We start from the raw sequence: 16,675 nt of genomic DNA, 5'->3' as shown, positions 1-16,675 counted from the left end.
GGGGGTAAACTGAAGGTTCACCCTGGTAGCGACATGCGGGCGGGCGTCCCCCCGCCACGGGGATCTCGAACCTCGGCTTGGGCTGTCGCTTGAGTGGAGGAGGCCAGAAGGGCCCTAATCGGACGGGAGGACACCGCTGGTGTACTGGCCGCACTCGCACTGCCCAATTCACCTGGAAAATAAACATTTACACTCACCCCGTGGCGTGTTGCAGCCGGTGCCGGCGATGGAGGCGGGGCGCGGCCTGCGCGGCGCCGAGCTGGCGCGCCGCACCACGCCGGCGCCGGACAGCGCGCTGCCGGGCCGCGAGCCGGGCGTCGTGTCGCCGGATCGCGGCTCTGTGCGCACACACATACGAAATCATTATTATAATACATGGATACGAGCAAAAATATCACACGTACATTTATACCAGCTATAATAAAGTGTATATGAGAAATTACCATGTAAATTTTTTGGAGAAATCCTGCGTGTAAAGCGCGTCGAAACGCTACGCATTTATACGTGATTATAAGTGTATAATATGAGAAATGACCATGTTAAATTTGTGGAGAAATCCTGCATGCACGTCAAATACTAAAGCAATTTTTATAACTTTCGAAAACTTTTTGACTGGAAATTTGTTCAAAAGTTTCGAAAATGTGTGATTGTAATGATTTTTACGTGATGTTGATGAATTTCGCTCGCGCCGAAAATGAAAAGTGTTGGATATTTTTTCTAGTTTATATAATATATGGTCAGTAGATATTTTATCCTCCATAATATGACTCGGAACAGAGATATCGTGATGGAACTGTGAGACGACTTTTTTACAGAACGGCGGCACGAACGGGAAAGGTCACGATGCAATGTGACAAAGTAGAAATTACAGAGATAGCTTACACAGAATTTCTCCATAAAGTGTCTTGTATTTTGATAATAACCATTTTTTGAATACATACATAATAATAATGTACAACTAATTTTTAAATTTTTGATCAATTTGTTTTGTTAATTGTTATGTTTAACTTATGAATTAATGGCAGAAATTTATAATTATTATTAATATGTTAATTTTTGAAATATTTCTACTATTTACTCAATATTTTAGATTATACAATTAAATTCTTTGCTTTTATAAAAAAAGTTTTGATACTTTAAATAAAGTATGTGCCAACTTAAACATGAAACATAATTTTATCTTACATTTAAAACAGGTGCAAATTATTCAAGATTTAGCGTCAGTGTTTAAGCAAGTGTTAATAGCCGTAGGTCATTTACAGTGCAAAGATATTATAAAAGAGATTTCCCACTTACCGTAAGAGAAAGGAAGAGATAGAGTATATTGTTACATACAGACATACTTTAGTTATTTGTTATTTTGCAAGAAAGTGCTGTCAATATTAAGCGATTAAAAGGAGTACAAAATGTTAGGGATAGGACCGTAATTACATTAAAAACAGGTAACATAATAACTAATAAGTATTTTTTAACGGTTACATAAAAGCATATTGGATTATTAGGAGTTATAATAAATAATAAATACACTTAGGAGTACTATAATCTGTATGTAACAATATTGAGAGATAAGATAAATATGTTACCTGTACCAGAAGTAAAGATCCTTGGCACCTTTTCGGTGCGTACAAACTTTTTACAAACAATAAAACATGTTTTACAAACAATAGGAGATATAGAACTATCTCGATACATATAAATGTTAAAAACATTATTTTCCATGATTAGCACAAAGATTTGCAGGTAACAGAACTTAGGAAAACACAAAATAAGCATGATAAATGGGAATTAACACAAACACAAGACAAAGTGCTTGAATTATTTTAAATTTTATCGACAGCACTAGAATACAACAAAAAATGCTAAACATCTGATATAGAAGATGAAGAACATGTAAGAGTTTAGTAGGTTAATCATGGTATTGTGGAAACAATTTTCATTTATGAAGCAATTCAAATAAAGACACAAATTTAACCCCACAAAATAACCTTACAAAACATTTGACTATACACAATCAAGAATTAGAAAAACATTTCTCATGGAATTAGCATAAAATAATGCTACAGAAGAAAAATTAATATTTTAGACCTATTATGAAATACCTATATATATGAAATTAGCCTTTTAGAAATACTGGGAAGTATTTCAAAATCGCAGAAGAAAGAATTCAATAAGGCAATGTTATTAAAAAATAAAATCATACCGCAATCTAACCAAAGCAAGCACAAATAATACACTACAGGGAAGCTTATGGAGTGGAGACGATAAAAACATTTCAGAAACATCATTAAGAAAATAGTTCTAAATCGAGAGGAGACTGGAATGTAGCATATAATATTACTTAATTGAAATGCCTTGTTAATTGGAATATTTACTCTAAAATTAATTTCTATAGTATATAATTCTACCCCCTTTTTGTCTAATCTCACCATAACTAATCACCAGTAATTTAAAATGTTTACCTACAGAACCTAAAGTCTAAAAAAAATTTATATAACTTCAATTTTAACTGCTATCAGAAATGTTAGCCAAAACAAGTTCATTAATGACAGAACCTTCAGCAGCCAGCAGGAAGCTAAAGCTCATAGCGTTATTGACCTGTTACGCATATACCTATTCATTACAGTCTACACTATTGGATACAAGGAGACCTGATGAAAAATCCCTAGAGCAGAGAGGTGAATAAAGGCAGAATCCAAAGCTTTGGTTCCAGAGTCCTAGCAGAAGCAGCACCCAAACTCAAACAATAGCATTATTAACAGGACCTAGCAGGAGATGTGGAATAAAGCTTTATCAATACAAGAGGCGAAACCGAAGCGTTATCAAACCAATTCTAGAAAACAGAAAACTCAAACCAAGCATTATCAACAGAGCCCTAGCAGCAGAGGCGAAACCAAAGTGTTACCAACAAAACCATAGGAGCAGAGGTGGAAATCAGGGTGGCCACTGGCCACAAAAAACCCTAGCAGAGGCAGAGCCCAAACAAGCGTTAACAATAAAACCCAAATGGAGGCGAAACCCAGGCATTACGGACAGAACCCTAGCAGCGAAAGCAAGCCTTATCAAGCACTTATTGTGAATCCGAAGCGACCAACCGAACCCTAGTTGAGGCAGAGACCAATGAAGCGTTATCAACAGAACCCTAGCAGCAGAGAAGAATACCAAGCGTTACACAAAACCGTAGCACAGGTGAAAACCAGCGGAACAAAACGTCACCCGGCAACTAGCACACAATACATACGGCTCCTGTTCAGGTGGTGCAATGAATCGTTATCAATAAAACCCAAGTAGAGGCGAAACCCAAGCATTATCAACAGAACCCTAGCGAGGCAGAGCCTAATGAAGCGTTATCAATAGAACCCTAGCAGGGAAAATACCAAGCGTTATCAACAGAACCTTCGCAGGGAAAATACCAAGCGTTACCACAAAACCCTAGCACAGATGAAAACCAGTGTTACCAAAACAACCGTAGGAGCAGCTGTGAAAATCAAGCGTTTTAAACAGAACCCTAGCAGAGGCAGAGCCCAATGAAGCGTTATCAACAGAACCCTAGCGAGGCAGAGCCTAATGAAGCGTTATCAATAGAACCCTAGCAGGGAAAATACCAAGTGTTATCAACAAAACCCTAGGAGCAGAGAAGAAAACCAAGCGTTACACAAAACCCTAGCACAGGTGAAAACCAGTGTTACCAAAACAACCGTAGGAGCAGCTGTGAAAACCAAGCGTTTTAAACAGAACCCTAGCAGAGGCAGAGCCCAATGAAGCGTTATCAACAGAACCCTAGCACAGGTGAAAACCAGCGGAAAGCGTCACCCAGCAACCAGCACACGATACATACGGCTCCGGGGCAGCTGCACGGCGGGCGGCAGCCTGTCGAGGCGCGTCATGGAGTACGCCCTACCTGGCGCGCGCGGGGCCGGCACCGTCGGCACCAGGTCCGTGCGCCGCCGGGCCACCGACGTCCACGTGGACGCGGGGGAACGCTCCGATTCGTCTGGAACGTTCCGGAATGTTCCGTTCAACTATTGAGATATACATATGGAGACGACACCGCCTTATGTTCAGCTCAACATAAGCCATATGGCTTAACTGCACGCTCATTTTTTATTTGTTTTAAAGTGAAACGCATCAAATATGCCTTCGTGAGTGTTACGATATTGCACAAATAATACGGAAAAGTACAAAGGAATAACTTTCATCGGTAAGTACCAAACTAGATAATAATTTTTAAAACTTAGAGCAAAAAAATGGCGCACAGATTTTGTTCGTGGTGTCTCCTCCATACGTAGTAATATTATCTCAATGTACTCGCCACGTATTTGTGGTATAGTATTTGCTACAGTAAGATTCAAACTTAATTGCGTTTACGTATTATGTTTATTTAAATATCTAAAACACTGAAAATTTCATTTGATATTTGTAGAAACAAAATAATGAATTCTTTAGTAGGATTGTCTACTTTCATAATTGTATCAAATAGTACCGAGAAAAGTATTAGGTATTATTTTTTATTTCTACATTCGATTCACTATTTAAAATAAATTCTTTATTATTATTTCACTTTAGCTAAACTTCAATAAAACCATTTTTAATACTCACGGAAACTCGAAAACATTAATCCTTAGCAGCGTAAAAATAACATTTTAAATACATAAACATTTTTTGCAATAAAGATATCATTTTTATGCATATTTTTTAACAAAACAATATTTAAAACAAAACCCCAAAATCTTACTACTTAACCAAATATAGCAATGCTATATTTATTACAATACACCAATTTTCAATACCTAAGCAAAATAAAGCTCCGTATAGCATAGCTGCTAGACTAGACATTACCTAAAACTAAACTACATGCAGTGCTAAAGCGAAAGAGTGTTCAAAATATTTCCTATTCAATAGCAAAAGCTGTGTGATGCGTACAAAAATTTCAAGAAAAATATATGAAAAGAAAATATTTTATAAGAATGTAATGAAGGCATAGAAAAGTACTCGACGCACGTAAAGATCCAAAAAATAGTAGGTAATCGACACAGAATAATTCATTTTTCAATTAACTCCTACAATAATTTACTTTCTTATCTAGTTTCTACTTCTACAAAACTATTAAAATTTAATTGTAATAAAATACTGTAAATTTTATAAACAAAAAAGTCAACGGTATCTTAGCAAAATGAATAATACCACAATTAAACCAAAAATTCGAAAACAATTAAAATTTTTCTAAATATTAAATTTTTATTCAAAAGTCGTTTTACACCCTACGATACGACCATACGACATACCTTTGTTATCAGTGTCGGATGTGTCCAACTGAAGCGCTGAGGCGCGTCTTGTCAGCGGCGCAGACGCGAACATCACATTAGTCGTTGATGCCGCCCTGGAACGTGATATTTGGAACATTATAATAGTGTATGGGATTGGAATGTCGTGCGATATCGTGTCGGATGCGTGTCATGAAGTATAATTAATTAAGGTTTAAAGGGTAAGTATTTAATTGTTCAAACATGTATTTATTATCTTCTTATATATAAAAATGAATCGCAAAATGTGTTGGTAAGCGCATAACTCAAGAACGGCTGAACCGATTTCGATAATTCTTTTTTTATTATATTCCTTGAAGTACGAGGATGGTTTTTATGTAGAGAAAACGTAAATATGTACCACGGGCGAAGCCGGGGCGGACCGCTAGTCTTATATATAAAAATGAATCGCAAAATGTGTTGGTAAGCGCATAACTCGAGAACGGCTGAACCGATTTCGATAATTCTTTTTTTATTATATTCCTTGAAGTACGAGGATGGTTTTTATGTAGAGAAAACGTAAATATGTACCACGGGCGAAGCCGGGGCGGACCGCTAGTTTAGAATAAAAATAAACTAGATACATACATGTACCTAATCAAACATGAACAATGTATGTTTTTTTTAAACAGAAAAGGCGTATCTTCGAACTGAAATTTTAAACTTATAAAATGTATTTGAAATCATAGAATTAAAAAACAAAACATCATAAACTTTTACAAAATGCATCCAAGTGTATTTATTCATGCTACATGTGCTGTGCATAAGCATATTGTGTATTTTCTAAATTGTACATGCATCGTGATTCTTTAAGAATTCATAATTGTTATAAGTAAATGGAATTCATATACTAATTACATATATACAATATCTATAGGTACACGAATGGATATTATTAATTAGACATATTGTATATATATGATCAGATTTCTTCATTATCTGATTAAATTAATTAAAGCAAAACTAATCCATATTTATTATAGAAGTTTAAACTATTTATCTGAGATCTATGCCTACTGATATAAAGGAATAAATTGTATGTTTTCGTAGAACTAAATTTATTTTATTTATTGCACGCCTCATAAGCGAAGCGTTGAGGTGGGTACTACTGTCACTTCGCGCAAAACATCTGATTTTTCAAACTTAAAATGTCTTTATGTATCATACATTGCACTTGTAAGATAATACATACACACACATATTAAGAAAAAACACTATTTTTAACATTCATGATATTTTTGATGTCATTTTTGTTATTTAAACTAGTTAAAAAACAGTTTAAAAAAGTTCTGTCTTGGACGTCCGTGTGTCTGTATGTGCGGAGGATTTTCTTGTTAACACGATAGCGACCGAAATACTTTACTAATCGAGTCTTTTTTTTTCTCTTACGCTTGAGTATGCTCAGGAATAGAACCCTTTCATTTTTCAGGGTCTGATTCGATGTGGTTTAATTGTTATTAAATAAACAAAAATAATTAATAAATAATTATTAAAAAAAAATTATGAGGCGTGCACTTTTGGATTTTCCAAACTATTTTCAGTTCTACCCTCAGTTATTTTTGTAGTTAGTTGTAAAGGTCTTATGTACAGTTTTTGGGGCATTTTTCGAAATGAGCGCTACATAGAGCGAAATGAATACCTAATTTGTAGGAATTATTAAGACTAAGACGATATATGAACAACATGTTATAATCTATTAAAACGTTTCCAAAATTTAAAAATCCTATTTTTTACTGTATCCATAACCCAACCAAACTTACTATCATCTACATCCTATACCACACTTTCGTCAAAGCGACAATTAATTGGGCCATTTACATAATCCGTTTGTACTTTCGAAATGGGGCATTCAATAATTTGCAACGTCAATTTTGGGCTATTGTTTCACGACAATGGCGGGTCGTTTGAAGGATGCTGACGTCACACAGTGTGGCAACACTCGCTTTTCGTGTATTCAGTATTGCACTTTCATGAGCACTTCCTTAAAATTGTGACACTTTTTTGGGTGCAATTTTAGTTCCGAAAATTTTATATCAGATATATTTTCGAATCGAAGTGATCGAAAAAATTGCCGAAGCAGAATTTAAATTAAAAGTGAAGGAATAGCAAGTCAGTCTAACTTTGCAATAATTTGCATAATTACGAACAGAAGTACTCTTTAAAATCATTCAAAAAGCTTAAATTAGGGAATATTTTAGCAATTCTTTTGCATGCAGATGTTGAAAAAGTACATATTACAGACAATAACATTAAATATAATCATATATTGTCAACCAATTGAAACCGTTTCATAAAACCAATAATCTCTTCTCTTCAGAATAATATTGAATGGTAATTACGTTGGAAAGCAGACCTATTGTTTAAGTGTCAATTTTATTGTGAAAAATTGATAACGTTGCATATAATCAATATACCTAATCTAAATACGCTCTTATAGCGGCATTATACACGTCATAACTCATATCACTAGGTTTTACACGCCTTTCATTTTGATAGAATGAAATAAAAAAGCTAAACATCACATAGTACCTAATATATATAAACATTCTTATTCTGCAAATTATACCTACTGTATTTACGATAAATCTATATTATCTAAATAGTTTTGAAACACTGAAAAGGATAGGTACCCATTTAGTTCCTTTTCAATAAGTTTATAACAATTTCAATATTAATGATTGGTTACTCGAAATCACCATAATAATATGTCACATAACCTTTGCAAATATTCGTTATCTTCAAAACAAGGTAAGTCTAAATTAAGTTAATTTATAATATAGGTAACCCTATAAACAAGATACGAAACGGCGAATGCAAACCGTTTTAAAATTAATTAAGCCGCCATTCTCGAAGCAGATAAGATTGTTGATAATTACTTTTATTGTGCGGAAAATTTTCAATAGTTCTAGATAGATACCTGTTTTATACATTTCAACGTTACTTCCTTTAATTCGTTATAGTTGCAATGTGATTAAAACAAAACTCTAATCATTTATACTTAGTTTGCATTGTAACTTTATTTTCAGTAATAATCTGTGACATTTAAAGTTGTCTGTGGATCAAAAATGGAGGCTACAAGCCGTCCAGTCGTGGCTTCGTTCGCACAACGATATCTCAATAAAAATTATCTAATACATTTCAACCCGATAAGAATCTTAATGTTCCTTTTAGAACAGTCCTGAAGATCCTCCTAATCTAAATCTATTCATCAAAACCTATTTAAAATTTTGGTTTCAAATCAGAACACACACACACATATTACGTATTTATAATATTTTCAGTTGTGGGGATTCCTCCCCACACACTACCTATACACACAGTCAAAACAAATCTTTTCGTCGAATCTTCTAAGCAAGCCACTCTCAATAATTGCACACAAATAAGGAATGTATGTCAGTATGTGCGTATTTGCAATGTGTATTTATAGCCGGCTAATTAGCCATGCCGTGTGTGCGTATAACAGTATAATATATCCTGCCTCCCGTATACGTAGAAATATATCGAGTTATGTTCCACTTACTATGAAGACAAATTAGCAGACGCGTTATTTGATACTGTGGTAAATACTCTTGTTTTAGAACTAGGCCTAGTTATTAACGAAATATACGTTTTTGATTACTGAACATCAGGAGGCCTATCTGCCTTTGAGCAGGCACTAACAATATAAAAAAAACACATGAATAAGTTGTCCCGTAATAGATCCATGGTCATTATAAATAATGAAGAAAATAAATTTATTGCCAAAAACATTACATACAAAATTTATCTTCAAATTAAATGAGGCAAATGGACTGGAGCCTCCTGCTTTAGTTACACGATTCCCAGAATCCCAGATACAATGTAGCCTTTGCGCTAATACAGACAATAATCTATCTCTGTGGGCACCAAACTTCATTCGTAATATATCCGATCACCACTAGTTCCACTAGGACCAGTAGTTCCTGAGATTAGCGCGTTCAAACAAACAAACTCTTCAGCTTTATAATATAAGTATAGATAGAGTTTGTCGTGTAAATATGCTGCCAATTCGCAGCTGATTATTATCTTAGAGGGCGCGGTGACACAGTGCGTGTGACCCATTTAGTTTGCTGTATGGATAAGGGTAGAAAGTTATAATATCCTTACCAAATATAGGGCAAAATCAAATAAATATATACCTACTATAAAGCATTAACGAATAAAATATATGCTGTCGCTCTTCCGTATAAAGATGACAAAATTAAGGATTCATTCAAATCTAACACACAAAAATTAATTTTCAAATCTAAGATTATTTCTACACTAAATTCCACAACGACCAACACAATATAAACGTTGTATGTAGAAACGAAATAAATATTTAGATCTCATCTTACATGCAAATCAATTGATAAACAAATAACGCACACATAGAACATACTCAGATATACAACAACTATCTATATACACATGCAACAAAACAACATGCAAGGAATGCAATCTACTAAATATTAATCTATCTACGTATTTTAGTCGGTTTAAGACACTCTTTGTCTATATTACAGTTGATGTTAATAAAGATCCAATGTTATTTGTTAAACATAAATCAAAATAAAAAATAAACAACATAACAAAAAGAAATAAAAAATTTTGCTTACAGTGACTCAAAAAAGTTCATCTGATCTATGGGGTTGGTACTGGCGGGAGAAACAAATGAACAATTAGTGCAAAACAAATAAATAAAAATGTGATTTTTTCGTAGTTTATTAATCACTGTGTTGTTGAGACCCACAACCGAATGTCCTGATTGTAAAAAGCAAAAGCAAAATGTATGTCTGATACTCAATATAAAAAAAAACAAATAATTGAGCACAAAATAAAAAGAAAACAAAATAGAAACCTACTGAATTCTATAAAAATACATGTTTCACAGTCTAAAATATAAGTCTAATTATATTTGAGCGATCGTTACGATTAATTAATAACATAATTAAACATGAATGATGCCTAGCTCTATTAACATAACCTGGGCAATTAGAGCTGTATATAAATGTAATAGCTTCGCTTATCGCGTGCTATCTCGCTAGCTGCTTGTAACCTAATATATTCGCCTTCTTCCAACATAATACGTAGTACAATTAAAGACTGTGAAACATTGAAATCCTAGCTGAAAACATCTACAGCTATATTGAAACAGGAAACTAAGGGTGCAGATACACTAGAGCATTTACTTGTAAGTTGTAACACAACATAGAACATACGCCGTTTTGTCGAATCACTTTTCCACCACGATACTTATTTTTTTGTCACTTTTTGATTGTTTGCAGACATTTAACTGTGAAAAAGTTACATATACAACAAAATGTTACCGGCAAATCACTTTGCATTACACTGAACATCGAGCAATCGCACAAACGTTCTATAACATAACTCTAGACCGCCCTACCTATGAAAAACGCTCCATTACAAACAAACGCTCGTGAAAATGCTCTAGTGTATACCTACTCCCACCCTGTCTATAAGAAACATGCTTACTCCTATCTACACATACCTGCGCGCAGCCCAAAAGAATCCCGCCGAGTCGACCGGCTCGAGCAGCCGTGGCGTGGACGAGCCGAACGCGAACGCCGGCCGCGGCGCCGAGCGGGCGGCGCGCGCGCGCTCCAACCGCTCCGTGCGGTCCTTCTCGCGCTGCAGCAGCGCCTCCCGTCGCGATATGGACGCCTCCCATATCGCGCGTTTACGCTCTTCTACCTGTGGACAACGAGCATACGTGTAATCCAGAAGGTTAGGAATAACACACATATCTGTCACATTTATTAGCATATTTATGGGCCCTCTTCACAATGCGCAGCGTTGGGCGAGGAGAGGCAATCACGATAGAGTAGAAGGCCTTAATTTTTATGATCAGCCTTCATTGTAAATGTTTATTCATAATCGCCGTAATAGCGACAAACATCGACGATCATTTGTTAGGCCAACACTGCCCATTGTGAAGAGGGCCCATAAGGTAGAATATTTTGTAATCATTCGTTGTAACTTATCCATCCTAAAAAAATATGAAAAAGTCACTGAAATGTCTATGTAATACGACGAATAAGTTTTGACAAAAGATTGAAAAATCAGCCCTTCAATCAAATAAAAATCCTTTAGGATCGTGCCAAAATTCGCCTAGCTTAGATTTACATGTAACTCTAAATGGAATATGGAATCTTTACAGTTTGATAACGGACGGTGTTTATCATTCAGATACATCATACAAGTAACAACACAATATCTTTTTGCCATTTAGTATGTACAAATTTAAATTACCTTTCCATTGGTGATCGGTCCAGAATTTTCGGAGATCACCTCCTATAAAATTAATAATTGTGTCTTAAAATTTTGGAATAGGTTCAACTTTGTAATAAAAACTGAAGGGTCAGTCCTTAGACTGCATAAATGGAATAAAATCCGATTAATAGTATTTTTAAACATGGGTTCTCCATAAATATTACTTAAACTACAGAAATTAGATTTTCTGAAATAAATTTCTGTTCAAGACGCATCTCGCGTCTGATTCAATTAGAATTTATGGTCAATTACGGTAGAATAAATCGTCATAACATCATAAACATGGACGGAATTACGAGCTGATTTATCGCCAGTTAATTGATAAACAATTAAAAGTTAATACACACAAAATAAGCAAACTTTCACTGTCAACGTGTAGTGATCGATTAGTTCTATGCTGTTTCTACGGCTGCTGCCGAAGCGTGAAGTCATTAGCATTTTGATGAATGGAATGGGCAAATGTTGTGCATTTAGCAATATTCCGAGGAAGGTGAAAACACTTTATTGGCTGGATGTCAAAACGTTTCGTGATGTGCTCGTTATAACTTGGAAATATTCGCAAGTCACAACTAGCATTCAGCTTCATTTAAATCAATCAAGAAGTACATTAACCTATTATTTGTACCTAGAAACACCAAGTATTATGCAAATATCAATTACATTGAGCCATGAATTGTTAAAGAGGCCAAACGAGATAATACAAATGAAAATGATAGACTATTTACACCTTGGATTCTAACAAAGATTACAATCTGTAAACCATTCAATAAACTCCTTATAAAAACGGTGGAAAGTACCGCAGTTGTAATTGACAATCGTCTAGCGGAAACTAACCAGGAGGTCTAATTCGAAACGGCACAGAGCCCATAGATCAATCTAGATTTATAGAAAACGCACCTGCAAACTAGTAGGCACTAGACATGCAAATGCGATGGCATCTAGCATTCCTTTTGAATATTTAACGATAGTAAATGACAAATGTTATTTGCGACGTACAGACGTGGATTCCGTATTCTCGGTATCGGACGAGAAATCACTTAACTTCGCATATAGCTTGTACAACGTATGGTCTATTTTTATTTCATTAGAATAATGCATCATCGACGTGCATTAGTTTGTAAACTCATTGTTGATGATCCAATTATTGGACCAATTCCAAATTAATATGTAATGCTTATCAATCAAAATGTTTAGCTCTAAAACTTGGTGAATTGTGTCCACCAATTTAATTTAAATTTCTACATTGCTATAAACATCGTTCTAATGGCCTATCTGCACGAAGGACTACTATCTTTATGAAACCTAGCAATGCGACAAAATTAAACAAATAATACTAGAATCTTCAATATCCAACGCTCATTCTGATCCAGAACAAAACAATGTTCACACCAATCATAGTTAAGAGCTTACAATGAAAGCCAAACGCGATCCTGTAGGAAGTGAGCGTTATTTCGGTCGCATGTTCACGGCAGGAGTTAATTATAAATATTTTTGATGCACTTCTACCACTCGCCATACTTCCTTGACGCTTTAGTAGTATGGAATGTAACACGACACATGTTACATTCTTGGACATAAAGATCATCTTGTTTAAGATTTCAAGACTAACGAAGCTTAAAATATGGACTGTTAAAATGTTGTACTGCGTGTATGTAATAAAAAATAAATTTTGTTCCCTTGGGGCTTTATAATGCTGTCCCTTTACGGGTCAAAAGCGGAAACGTCTCCTCTAAAATATACTTTCAAAATATAAAATAGGACAAATTCCTACGCTAATAGATTCTATTTAAAATCGGTTCAACTGAATTGATTATACATCGAATGATTACAATCACCTATTTATTTTCTGTCCATAAATTGAATTTATTCTTTGGAAAAATCCTCATTTCTGACATCCGCAAAAAAATCGCCAAAGAACGAGATTCTCTGTCTACAAAATGCAAAAAAATAACTCTAGTTACATCTTCAGTCGTTCAATTCCAACTATTGCAATTCCTTTAATCTAAAATTAACTGCACATCATCGTACATACGCAATATGGAACAAGCGCACGCCGTCATGCGTCTGCGCAGCCGGTCACTGCGCATGACCTCATGTATGTTATATAAGATGACCCGGTCACCTGGCGGCTGGTACCTTATCGTTGTATAATTGCACCAATTACCTAGTATCAAAAACTAAATGGGGATCATTTACTTTATTATGAATCGTGTGTTTTGTTTAATTGTCAGAATATGGGGCAATCAACTGTACTAAACTTAATGAATCATACACGAATAATAATTTGCTTCAGAAATCGTTGCAAACAATCTTGATACCTACATATATTTGAAAGAAAGAAAGAAAAAAATGTTTATTTAGCACCACACAATACAAACGGAAAAAAAAAAATAACAAAATTAAACAGAAAAAAAAAAAATAAAATACATTAAAAAGGTAGGTACTTACGGCTGATCAGTGTGGTGCCAAAAAGGGTAGCTACTCAGCATTTGCTACACGTTATGTTGTGAAGCGCTGATTTTCAGTAGTCCCTTGTTGGAGTGCCAGTCAAAAGATGATGATATTTAAGACTGGTTGGTATATAACCCAATTTCAGATGATTCCTTATACCTTATACTTTCGGGAAGGATGTAGGCTACATTTTTTTGGCAAGACAAAACCCGAAGAGAAAATATAATTGAAAGAGTTGAGTATGTTTAGTTCAGGATACGAATGCACAGCCACAGGTAGGATACAAAGTCACAATCTTGATCATAAATCTATTTCTGCAAATCAAGCATAACAAGCAGAAATTATTTATAACCAGATAGAGCAGTAATTAAAATTCCTCCACTATTACACTAGGCTATCTAGCGTGTCGTCCCAAATCTGCCTTATTGGTTTTGGCTCGCTTCCAGTCTTTAAGGTCAAGTGCCAGCTTTCCTTTAGCATTGTTTGCTGTGCTGTACATGACTGGCTAAATTGAAATTGCGCTTTCTTTGCACACAATGTTTAGACGTATATGTAATATTTACGACACAACGAGATCACTCTTTTGTCCTCTAGACATTACCTACTGGACTTAGACAAAACATTGTCCAGGTAACTACGTGTAAACTTCTTAGAGGAGAGCGTATTTTGAAATTTATTTAATAGTTAATATAATAGTCTGTCTGTTTCTGGATTAACATTAATGGATAACACAGAAACATTTTTTAAAGCACGTGAGCAGTTTATAATCGTATCCATCCCGTAAGTTTGAAAGTGTCCTACATTCATTGACATTGCGTTGAGATTAAAATTTCAAGGTCGTGTCATGGAAATACCGTCACGTCATGGAGTAAGGCGACGATTTTGGTATCTTTGAATCTTGCCAAAGTAATGTCACACGTTCTTTTTTTCTATATATGCCCAAAACATCCCGTAAAATCTCCATATCTGTCCCGAGTAGGCTCAACTCCGCCATCTCGAATACCATCACGATCCAGTCACACACAATAAACAGTCGGAACAACAAAAAACACGGTATGACGTATTAATTACCATAATAATGTTGCTCCTAAACGCGTGAGCTGATGACATCACCGCACAAGGACGTCGTTATGCAACGTACGTAGGTTGAATAGAATTATAAAGATTCTTGTGGAGCATTAAACGCGGTGCCGATCGTTTCCTATTGCCATTTTCGTGTTTATTCCATGTGGATTGATACATTTATTCGTCCGATGCACCTACGGATGGGAAATATTCTCGCCACTGTTTGTTATTGTGAGCATGTTAAGACGATACACAAAAAAAAATCCACTGCTTGGCGGGCGGAGTCTAATAGCTCGCTATCGCGAACGCCGGTGTGCGCGAAGTCATTCTTGCAAACTCGCCGCGCTGCCGCTGGCCGACTCGGGACAAACATGTATGGAGTCGTCATACAGTTATAATATTGTTATACATTTATTCAATTGTTGATTTATTGGTTTTATTTCCTTGCTTATAAACAAATAATCTTCTTTCCAACAACTACTCAGACATAATAATTATTAATATAATAATTATTATTATTTCGTAATGTTTACTTTATTACAAAATAATACAGGTTATAAATAATCTTTAAAATAACAAAAAATATTGTTACTCTGAAAAAATGAAATGGTACTCAATAACGCGGACTACTGAATTGATTTAGATAGAATTTGATGCTGACGTAGATATTACATCATGCCCAGAAATGAAAGGTACTATTTGTGAAAGAAGTTATAAACCCTAATTCTTCTCAGTCAAAGTCAAGAGTGGAAGATATCACTAATACAGTAAAACTGATGCGAAACTTTGGATGTTAATTTGTATATTTTTTTGTTAGTTGTTACTTAATCACGTCAAGACTACATTACCAATTTTGATAAAATATAGCTAATTGCCTGGATTTACACATAGGATACTTTTTATCCGAACTGAACACTTCTGTGGGATAAAACAGGATTCACGATATAACCTAATTCCACGCGGGCAAAGCCGCGGTCGGAATGATATTTTTTTAAATAAAAAAATTGTTTAAAAAAAAAACACAAAATATATTGACGCATGTATTTATTTTTTGCACTCTATTATAATTGTAATTATTCATTACAAATAATCAAAATAAAATAGCCAGAACAAAGTTAGGCCCTGGTAGGGTAGGTACTAGGTAGGCAGGTACAGCAATGTGAGACGAACACTGGCTTATTTATACCAATAATAATGTATTATAAACATTAAATTAAGTTTACTTTCTAACAACAAAAATACATAATATTAGCTAATGTGAAAGCGAATCAACCAATCATCCCACAAAAATGAAATGTGCACACAAATATTCATCCAAATCGGTTCATGTCATTAGGAGGAGTGACTGCAGCGCCATCTTCCGGGCCCAATTGTGTTTCCAGATCACCCAGGAACTCAATTTAATATACTTACACAAAATTTTTCGAAATGAAAACTCACATTACTATGTAAATATGAATATAAACCTGTTTTATTACTAAGCAATTTCCCGCACAGGTGTAGTAAGTATAAATGAAATAAACATCAACATCAAATTCTTTATACAACATACTTATCTACCACCTTCT

The 16,675-nt window shown here is 34.9% G+C and overlaps 1 protein-coding gene and 1 long non-coding RNA gene across 4 annotated transcripts in view; one reads left to right on the top strand and one right to left on the bottom strand.

Annotated features, from left to right (window-relative positions):
• Positions 1 to 16,675, top strand: part of LOC149479596 (uncharacterized) — a 186,543-nt gene that overhangs the window by 90,412 nt on the left and 79,456 nt on the right. The window lies entirely within an intron of this gene.
• The window catches only part of LOC149479597 (uncharacterized), a 49,868-nt gene that overhangs the window by 11,164 nt on the left and 22,029 nt on the right, over positions 1 to 16,675 (bottom strand). Inside the window, exons 3-8 of one of the 3 annotated variants that reach the window (XM_089708055.1) lie at positions 11,571 to 11,612; positions 10,810 to 11,012; positions 9,917 to 9,955; positions 5,283 to 5,377; positions 3,836 to 3,991; positions 198 to 338 (exon numbers count right to left, since the gene is read on the bottom strand). In XM_089708055.1, the coding sequence (XP_089564181.1) occupies positions 198 to 338; positions 3,836 to 3,991; positions 5,283 to 5,377; positions 9,917 to 9,955; positions 10,810 to 11,012; positions 11,571 to 11,612 (676 nt within the window). The remainder of the gene's footprint in view (positions 1 to 197; positions 339 to 3,835; positions 3,992 to 5,282; positions 5,378 to 9,916; positions 9,956 to 10,809; positions 11,013 to 11,570; positions 11,613 to 16,675) is intronic. The other 2 variants (XM_089708056.1, XM_089708057.1) reach the window with 2 other exon arrangements.

The sequence above is a fragment of the Colias philodice genome, chromosome 20 (assembly GCF_061535455.1).
Source record: "Colias philodice isolate Cphi_HAF_F1 chromosome 20, ilColPhil1 Martin Lab GWU primary, whole genome shotgun sequence".
In the NCBI taxonomy this organism is placed as follows: Eukaryota; Metazoa; Arthropoda; class Insecta; order Lepidoptera; family Pieridae; genus Colias; species Colias philodice.
The sequence above is the reverse complement of the archived record's forward strand: the minus strand, read 5'-3'. Positions and strand labels throughout refer to the sequence as shown.